The sequence below is a fragment of the Solanum stenotomum genome, chromosome 1, assembly GCF_019186545.1.
Source record: "Solanum stenotomum isolate F172 chromosome 1, ASM1918654v1, whole genome shotgun sequence".
NCBI classification, from domain to species: Eukaryota; Viridiplantae; Streptophyta; class Magnoliopsida; order Solanales; family Solanaceae; genus Solanum; species Solanum stenotomum.
The window spans coordinates 51,791,816-51,801,935 of record NC_064282.1 but is presented as its reverse complement, the minus strand read 5'-3'; the positions used below and the strand labels follow the sequence as shown (position 1 = coordinate 51,801,935).

The following is a 10,120-nucleotide window of genomic DNA, read 5'->3' as shown; positions in this document are numbered from 1 at the left end:
AAACCATGATAATCACGTAATGGATTCATATAATACAAAACAACAACTAAACGTGACAATACACGTGAAATATAGTCATAATATAAAAATTTGATAATACATGTGACAACAATGAGACTTGTGGTATGAAAACATTAAATAAATGTTACAATACTCGTGAAAAATGCACTCACACACCTACTATAAATTATACAATTGTTCCTCTCAGAATTGCTCAACATTATTCAATAAAAACATCTTATTTTCTTCTGCAATGGAAAATGAGATCAAGAAAGGTAAGCAAAAGATTGAATTGAACTTAATTGAGTCAGAGAGAGCACGCGCTATAAGCTTTTCCAAAAGGAAAAAAACCTTGTTCCAAGATGCAGAAAAGCTTGCAAATCGGAGTGGAGATGAAGTTGGCATTATGCTTTTTTCACCTGGTGGAAAACCTCTTTCTTGTGGTTCCACAAGTATTGAAGATATAATTGATAAGTTTTTAAAAGGGAAACTAGAGGATCGCCAACATGATCATGCTCAGGGCAAACCAATTGGATTTGAGGAACTTGAAGATCTTCGCAAAGAATTCAAAATTCTTAACGAGAAAGAAAGAAAACGAATATTAATGTATAAGATTACACACCCTGGCTCAGAAATACCTCCAGATAAACACATGGAGGAGCAGAGGGTGGCAATGTTGTTGCGGGTAAAGAAAATTTTAAATGAAACAAAAAATGCTATTTTGGGTGAGCATTTTAAGTTTGATTTAAATGTTGTCCCTGAGCCAGAAGAAGATGAGAGTTCTTGAACTCATAATTCTCATGGAGTTGTTAATTGAAGTTCTTGATGCTAGAGCTATACTTGTAGAAGTCATTATCAGTGATCGAGTATGCTAATATGATTGTCTTTAATATTAAGTCACTTGTTTTTAGCCTTCAAATATCTATTTATATGAGGTTTTAGGCCACAAAATAAAATGTATGGAGTTCTTATGTTATTAAGTCAAATATTTTCGTTAGTTTTATCTTTAGTCTTTAATGATGTTTTGTGTTGTCTAGAATGATAAATCAATTGAAATATTTTATTAAAGTAGTAAACAGTGTAAAAGTGATGGATCAAAGAAAACTCCCGTACACTCGTTGATATTATTTTATATTTCCATGTTTGTCAAGTTTAGTGCATTTACAGTTTACATCAACATTAACTCTGTGAGATTCTGAATCTCTATAATATGAGGTTATCTAATATTTATTGTCTTTATTAGTATATTCGATATTCCAAAAGGATTGTGCTTGAATTTTCAACTCGATACAAGTATGTAACAAACTAGAGTATCTTATGCTTTTAAAAATTCTGGAGAACATAAGCACCCAATACAGGTATGTAATACACCCAAAACAATTACATCAGCCTTAGAGAATACTTTTCTAGATTCCACTTTTTTTCAGGCTTAAATTTCAGATAAACTATTTTAATAAATTAGTATTCCGACCTAAGACTAACCCTTAGCCGTAACTCGGTACTTAGAGCCACAAGTGACCCCAACCTAAACCATGGTTTGGCATGACACTAAGAAACACAATAGTAACAACTGAAAATAAATGAATGTTGATGCTAAACTGAATTAGTCTTTTAAAGATCACACACCTTCAACTAGACAAGAATCTGAATAAATATAAGCCAAAGCTAAATTGACTATTTATTAACCTCTACTAAATTAAGTTTCTAGGACAAGCCCCTAGCTAACTATAATTGTCTAAAAACTGAAAATGTAATATTGAAATGAAGATAGAGGTCGTTGTCGAATGATGATGACTCACCAAAAGTTCTACCGAGCATGTACCTACAACCTGAATGTTGAATGTACGAACCTATATTATCAAATAATATAGAAAAAAAGTATGCGGTCAGTACTGATACTACATTCTCAGCCTAAGCTCCTCCTTTTGCGGATGTTGCATGTCCTTTGCTCCTGCCCCTACCCCTACCCGTACCTCTTCCTCTACCTCTATCATGTCCTCTCACTACAGGCTCAGTTCTTTGCTCTGCCACTGGAGCTTCTATCCTTGTGCCATTAAATCGAATGTAAACCATCAGTGGATAGAAAAGTGGAAGAGTTAGATGCCAATTTGAATTGCCAGATAATAATTAGAATCAAGTTATTGCGTGAAGGAAGAAAGATATAGAATTTTCTAAATGCAAATACCAGGTACTCTCATGAAACCATAAACACATACTTGGTCATGGGACCAAAATCCAAATTGTTATTGTACCAGCGTGGTACATAAGCCATCCATACTTAGTGTACCAACGTGGTACCTGAGATATCCATAGTTAGTGTACCAGCGTGGTACCTGAGCAACCAACCAATCATACACAAATACAAGCACAATGAACGATACCATTTTAAAACCACAAGTCACAATAACAAGTCCATCTCATGAGATTATCAATATAATGTCATTTTATATGCCTCCTTATGTATTTTCTTCCACGCATTGCATCAATGATACTACAAAGTAATAGACATGCATACATACATAAAACGAAAAAATAAAACCATCACCTACCCCGTATCAACTCTCTAGAAAACTCTAAAGAATCAGAGTTTTCCCCCTTTGAAGTGTCTTGGCTTGTTCTTTGTCTAAAACAAATAATACAAGCAACAATCAATCACTAATGGCTTATTAAATACCAGATTATCAACAAATTCTATCCCTCAGCCAAAATAAGATCATCTTCCTTAAATTAGGGCTTTTTCCATTATGGAATCATGTAAAAACTTCTCCCTTATGGAAATAACCTAGATTCTAAGGCTTAAGAATCAATCCACAAGGATAAGGAGTCAGAATCTTACCTTTGTCGATGAATTACGTGGAAAAGAAAGTGCAAACTGCCCAAAGTTACACCTCCCAACTCCAAGAATAAAAGTACAGAAAATAGGGATTTTGGGGCTGCTTTTACATAAAATCTTGTTTCGCCTTTCTATAGCGGGCGCAACCCACTATAGCAAAACTTACCTCGATATAGTAGTTTGCACGTCGCTATAGCGGGGTGCCTCCCCCTATAGTGGGAGAGGTTAAAATTTAGAATTCCGAGAAAGGTCACTTTTTCACAAGTCAACCCATTTCCTTGACATCCCGACATATCATTTCCATGCCAAGATCAATTTCAGAAGTTCTAGTTACCCGAATTCGATTTTGTAAGATTCTATGGACTCGTTAATGCCTTGACTATAGGAATATATTAACCAAGACTCAACATTACACCTTACCCATTCTCAGATGGTCCTAGACCTCACCTAATACAAATTACGTTTGAGGCTGGCCTAATAAAAACAATTAAATTACTATCCTAAAAGTTTTCTGGCCTAAATTATTTAATTATTGGCCTACTCATGAGTCATAACGACTAGATCGGGTCATAATCATAAACTGATAAAGGATATGTGATTGTTGACAATTTGGTTCAGTATAGTCTCATTGCAATAACATTTTCTATCTAAGCTAAGAGTTATTTCTAATCATATACATTTCATCATGATTTAATTTTTTAATGTTGTCATAGATATTTTATATACCAGCAAAATGATGAATTTTACATTTAGAGCTTACAATTACCTATTCCTTTTTTATTTCTATGTACTGGTGCATTGAAGAACTGTAACGACCCATTAGGTCGTTTTGAGTATTAGAACATTTTCGACTCTTCCCATAAATTTAAATGGTAATTTTGAACGAGTTATTTGACTACGATTATTTAGTTAGTGGATATCTCTTAAATGATTAATTCTTATTGGTTGGTGGTTAATGGGCTAAGTCCATAATTTAGTATTTCTCTTACCACATGTCCCATGTGTACAAAGAAATTATTAACATTTAGGAGTTATTTAATTATCTAGTGGTTTATAATTAATTGTGCTAATTATTATATTTAAAAGAAAATCAGTATCCTCTCGAAGAGGACTTCGGCGACAACCATTCCAACTACGTCATGTAACCATATCTAATTCTTTGTATTGTAGACATGGATAGATTATGCAGTTGTTATTATTATTATTTTTATTATTAATGTTGAATCGTTTGGTGAAAAGGAAAGAACAAAATTGGTTGTTGGGGTAATTTTTAATTGTTATATATGATTGAGTAGAGTTAGTGTTAGGAAGCTACTGATTGGTTGAAGAATTCAAAGGTGAATGGTGATTGGAAAGTTGAGACAGTCATTAATGACCAGCAACTAGAGTTTTGTTTGCAATTATTAATCAATTTGATTCATATGTGAAAATTAAATTGTGTTCATGATGTTGCTAGCCTGCCACTGGTTTCGTAACCAGTGGCCTAATTTTTAATATTATAATTTTTTATGATATAATAAATCAAGGTTTGATATATTGACATAAGTAATTAAATATAAGGTGTGCTATATTATAGATTACTATTTAAGTTGTGCTAATTGGAGGAATTAAGACTTACCCTTGGGTTTGAACTTTAGGAAATTGATTATAAATTAGGTGAGTTTTTGGGTCTAGGCTAGACATAGAGTAATATGATGTCAATAGACTCGTTAACTTACAAATTATGCATATATACCTGATAGATTGGAAACATTTGGAGGCATTGAGGAAAGGAAAAGTGTTGGAGAAGTAGCTTGCTTGACTTAGGTTCTTTGGTCGAGGTAGGTTATTGTTTATTCTATTTGATAGATACTTTCAATAGTGATTAATATGAATTGAGTGATATTGTGAAGTTCTCTGTGTACTTGATTGTGTGTTTGTGTGGTTTGTGATTTGTCTGAAATTCTGAGACCGTGAAATTTATAATATTCAACCTTCTCTATTGAAATGATGCCTTGAATAAAGAAGGCTTGATGAAATATTGTTAAAGCAGTGAAAAGTGTTGGTAATAAATGATAAATTAACGATATTATTGGATCAGGTGTCACGTTTCGACACGATATTATTGGATTGGATTGTCACGTTCTGACACGGTATTATTGGATGAGGGTGTCACGTTCCAACACGGTATTATTGGATGAGGGTGTCACATTCCAACACGGTATTATTGGATCGGGTGTCACGTTCTGACACAATAACATTAAAGTGGAAAACAAATTGAATTAATTGAAGGGAAAAAGGATGAATTTACCCCCGAACTTTAATAAATGGTACGTATATGCCCTCCGTTTTACTTTGCGTTCACATAAGTCCCTGCCGTCCAATTATAGGTACACATATACCCCTCTCACTAACGGATCCCTAATTTTTTACACGTGTCTTAATCCTATTGAACTACCCGTTTGACCTTTTTTTTAACCCATAACCCAACTATCCGCCCCATAACCCAATACCCACCCAATTTCCTCTAAAAGGAATCCTAATTAAAACACCCAAATCTACGGCATCAACGTAAAAACAAGTGCCCGCTCACCGCAACGTTTTCGGCCCTTTATAAAACAGAGTTGGCATCTTTTGGAAACGCAGCCAAATAGCTTACAATTGTACATTTTCCGTCAAAACCAAAGAAAACCTCATTTTGTTTTTCTTGTGGTGAGAGAAACCCATACATAAATCATGTGTGGTGGTTCTATAATCTCCGATTACATAGACCCTAGCCGGACTTCTCGCCGGCTCACAGCCGAGTTGCTATGGGGTCGTTTCGATCTCAGTAAGAAGCAAAAAAATCCCAACAATTATCACTCTAAGCATTTGCGATCTGAAGTTGTTGATGACTTTGAGGCAGATTTTCAGGACTTCAAAGAGTTATCTGATGATGAGGATGTTGAAGTCGATGTCAAGCCATTTGCCTTCTCTACTTCCAAACACTCAAAGAGTTCTCTTCTAGTTTTTTTTCTGGCTTGAATTGAGATTTTGGGTCTGCTAGTGAAGTTATTGTTGTATTATTTTGAATTTATTCAAGTGGACAAAATGGTTAACTTTGGAAATGAGGGATCCAAGATGCTATTTTACTTAATTAGCTAAAAAGAGAAGAAAATTAAACTAATAGGTCTGATTTGAGGGAGACGACAGATAGATGAAAAATTGACTACGAAATTATGACCAACACACGATAGATTCAACGAAGACAAGGTGGAATCGACCAACAAACTGAAATCGACGAAAGAACTAGGCTAGGTTGTGAGAAACGGGACCTTTAGATTTGGGTGTTATAATTAGGATTCCTTTTAGAGGAAATTGGGTTATGGGGCGGATAGTTGGATTATGGGTTAAAAAAAAGGGGTCAAACGGGTAGTTCAATAGGTTTAAGACACGTGTAAGAAATTAGGGGTTCGTTAGTAAGAGGGGTATATGTGTACCTATAATTGGACGGCAAGGACTTATGTGGACGCAAAGTATAACGGAGGGCATATATGTACCATTTATTAAAGTTCGGGGGTAAATCCATCTTTTTTCCCTTAATTGAATGTACTCAATCTCAAAGAACCCATTTCCCAAACGAGTGTGGTGTGGCGTGTGTGTGCTTGATATTGTGATTGATTACGTACTTGTTTCCGTTGTCACTTGTTCATGTTGTTTGTTTCTTATCACCTGCTAAGTGCTATAGTTGATTTTATACTATTAGCTTATGCATATTAGTTACTATTTTGAGTCGCACGATGATATCTACTCGGTACATGTTGCCTTGTACTGAGACATACTTTTGTTTTTCTTTCGTGGAGTGCAACGAGTGTACCAAAGACTTCAACTCGCCCTCATCTCTAGCCAGTCTCCAACATATCAGGTTCCAGGGTGAGTTATTCATTCAAGTTTGTGTTGGATTCTCTTGGTCATGGCATGATATCCTTAGTTATCGGACATAAACTATTTTTTTCATTTATTTTGGTGTCTTTAATACTCTTAGACTTAGTATTTGAAGATTAGATGTCCTTGATGTGATGACTTTAAGGTTTTGGGAATGACATATAGTAGACTTTAATGGATTTGTGTTTCTTAGACTAATAAGATTTAAGCTTCCGCATTATGGTTATCATTTCGTAAGTTGAATGATAAATATAAGTTGGGGTTGAATTCATTGGTTCGCCAACATAAGAGGTTAAGTGTGGGTGCCACTCATGACTCGTTTTGGGTTGTGACAAACTTGGTATAAGAGCTTTAGGTTCATTGATCTCATTACACAAGGACAAGTCTAGTAGAGTCTTGCGGAACGGTATGTGGACGCCTTTACTTTTCTTTGAGAGGCTATTAGACTTTAGGAAAACTTCATTCTTTCTTTCTTTTATGCTATTACTTGAATCCAATTGGTATCTATGTGATACAAATTGGTATGTGACCATATCCGCTCTATGTTGCATATAATCCAAACAAGAACAACAGAAGTGGAAACACCAATGCTAGCTAGAGAGGATGCGCCCTTGAAAATAGACATGTTTTCCCGATTCATTGTGGACATGTAATGACTAGTGACCAACACTTTCTTTTTATTAAGTTCTTAAAGTTGAAACCCCCATTCTTCATGGTTATTGAATATGAAGCTGTTTATGATGACCTTGTTGATTGTCATGAGCTGCTTCATAAGATGAGTATTGTGGCGAGGTTTGTTGTTGAGTTGTGACATACTAGTATTGGGGAGACGCCAAAATATGGTGGCGGTATCATGTTGAGAGTCGACCAGTAAAGACACTACTTATGACTTGGGTAACATTTTCTAGCTTCTTAATAGAGAAGTATAAACGTCGAACTTTGAGGAATATAGGGAGATATGAGTTCCTGAATATAGATTAAGAGAAGATGTATGTTCTTTCTCATGAGGCCAAATTTCGTGCTTTATCAAGATATGGTACTCAATTTTGCTTCAGTCTGACAAAGTGAATTCGTCTATTTGTGAAGGGATTGGGGTTAATTTGCATATTTCAACTTTATAGGTGGTTGATTTGGCAAACTCTTTTTAGGAAGTGGTTACTTTTATGATGAGGTAGATAGGGTGAAGCCAGATGACTTTGCCAAGGTGACAACATTCAAGAAGTTTTGTAAGGGACGACTAGATAATGAACGCCATTACTTTGGATAATACAATTAGTGAAGTTGTCATAACATATATGGGTTGCTAAGCAAATGATGAAATTTTGTTGAGGCAATTGATGATAGAATCTGTATTACGATTTCATAAATTGAGTGTATGTCAAAAAGGGTCATGATACGTCTACTACAATAATATTGATGCTTACTTGATTAAAGTTATGATGTGTGCTACATTTTTTATCGACCTGATGTAAGAATGAATTTGTAATGTTTTGGATCTATTCAATGGATTGAAATGTGTTAGCTATTGGTGTACGATCTTCTCGATAGGTATGATGTGTTCTAGTGATGGATATAACGAACTTTCATGGTGTGATACTAGTGTTATGTGGAAACGAATACATCAATTGCCAAGTGTGAATACTAACTACTTAAGGAGTTGTCAGTTATATGACATGTTAAGATAATGAGATTCGGTGTTGCATTCATATTTGAGAAACCAACTAATTTGTTACTCCGGACGCTTGGGTTAAGCTTTATTTTTAAGAACTTTTTAGTGGTGGATCTTTGGTTTGGTATTAACGCATTTAGTTTGTGAAGTGTATCTTGAGGATTCTAAAGGAGGACTCGTGGTTTTATCTTAAACTCCAAAGGAGTGGATTGATATCGGAATGACAAGATTATGGGTAAGGAAAGTTCAGTGAGTATACTTGGGTGAAGGCAATTGAAGATTTTAGTAAGAAAACATGTATAAAATTGGGTTAGTCCTTTGAATTTGATTGATATAACTGAGTTTGAAGTCTCATGTCGATGAAAAGTTTGACTATGTTGTGATGACAATGGCTTACTGAGCATGATGGTAATAAGAGTTAGTGATGGATTGTGTTTGAGATGACACTATAGAATAAATATTGTTCGTTAAACGAATTTTGTAAGGTAAAAATGATTCTGAGTTTCTAAGATTGTGATTTTCTACTATTTGGTGAGTTATGTGGTTGTATGAAAAGTTTTAGGAGATGTTGGGACACCGCTAAAATAGAATTCAAAGAGTCATAATGAAAAATAAAATAAAAATTAGTGGGATGTAGTGTAGCCTTCGGAAAGAGGTGAGAGCAAGAATATTTTTCTCTGATTGTAAGGGCTAAAGAGGTATTTCTTTGAGGGGTTGAGAATTGGGTTCAGGAACATACGATTTCATCCGTTTTACTCTGGTTATTGTAATAGTGTCACATGTTAATTTGAGTGGTTAAAAACTAGTGGATAAGACTTGACAAAGAAGTGTACAAACGTCCAGCTCGAGTGTGATGAGAAGTTATTTTTGTCATTTTGAGTTTGGTAATGAGTACGGTTGGATTTTTAGTGAAGGATATGGTAAGATCGATGGAGAGGTGATCAATGATAAGCTAAGATAAATGAATTCATAAAAATCTTCAAAGTATGAGCTAATGTTGATAGATAAAGGGATTAGGTTGCACAATTGAATTTACAATTCAAAATTTTCGTAGTAAGTATACATTCGTAGTGGTATATTTTGTCTAAGGTATGAATTTTTAAGATAAGAAATGATCGATTGAATTTGATATTGAGCATTAATTTGGAAGGACTTATGCATGGGTTTTTTCATAAAGTTGTTACTTTTTACTTTTAAAGGACATAAGGAGGGTTTCACTTAAAAGTGTTGGTTTAGAGTAAGGTAAATGGTCGGAGTGGTTATGATGGTTGTTTATATTGAGAGTGTGGGCTTTAGTGGAATGGTGTGAGGTGTATGTGGAGCCAACTGAATGAAAATATTTGATATGAGCTCTTTAGAGGAAGCATTAAGTGTTATTAAACCTTGGTTCCATGCATGATTTGGAGTATGATTAACTAGTTATGTACACGTGTTTTCACTTTGTTGTGGATCCCTAGTGGTGGATCAAGTGTGCTGATCATGCGATGTCCTCTTGGTTTAGTAGGATTTTTGGGCCGACTTGGTTGTCTTAGATGACATATTTGGTGTTGTCTTGGAGCTGTTAAATTATTCAATTTGTTCTACATGTACCACCTTGCTTATGAGAATTTTTGGAAGACTTACCATAGGTATTTACAGTTTATTATTTGTCTTAATTCACATTTAGTTGTCGAGTTGATGTTTCGATTATGTGTGGTTGAATGCAAGGACCATTG

The 10,120-nt window shown here is 34.8% G+C and overlaps 1 protein-coding gene across 1 annotated transcript; it reads left to right on the top strand.

Annotated features, from left to right (window-relative positions):
- The first annotated feature begins 253 nt into the window (after positions 1 to 253).
- Positions 254 to 787, top strand: LOC125854253 (agamous-like MADS-box protein AGL61). Its single transcript, XM_049533750.1, has one exon. The coding sequence runs from the start codon at positions 254 to 256 to the stop codon at positions 785 to 787; it is 534 nt and encodes a 177-aa protein (XP_049389707.1).
- The last annotated feature ends 9,333 nt before the right edge of the window (positions 788 to 10,120 follow it).

What these genes read in the sequence shown, in the direction of transcription:
- LOC125854253 (XM_049533750.1), top strand. Translation starts at nt 254, where the DNA reads ATGGAAAATGAGATCAAGAAAGGTAAGCAAAAGATTGAATTGAACTTA.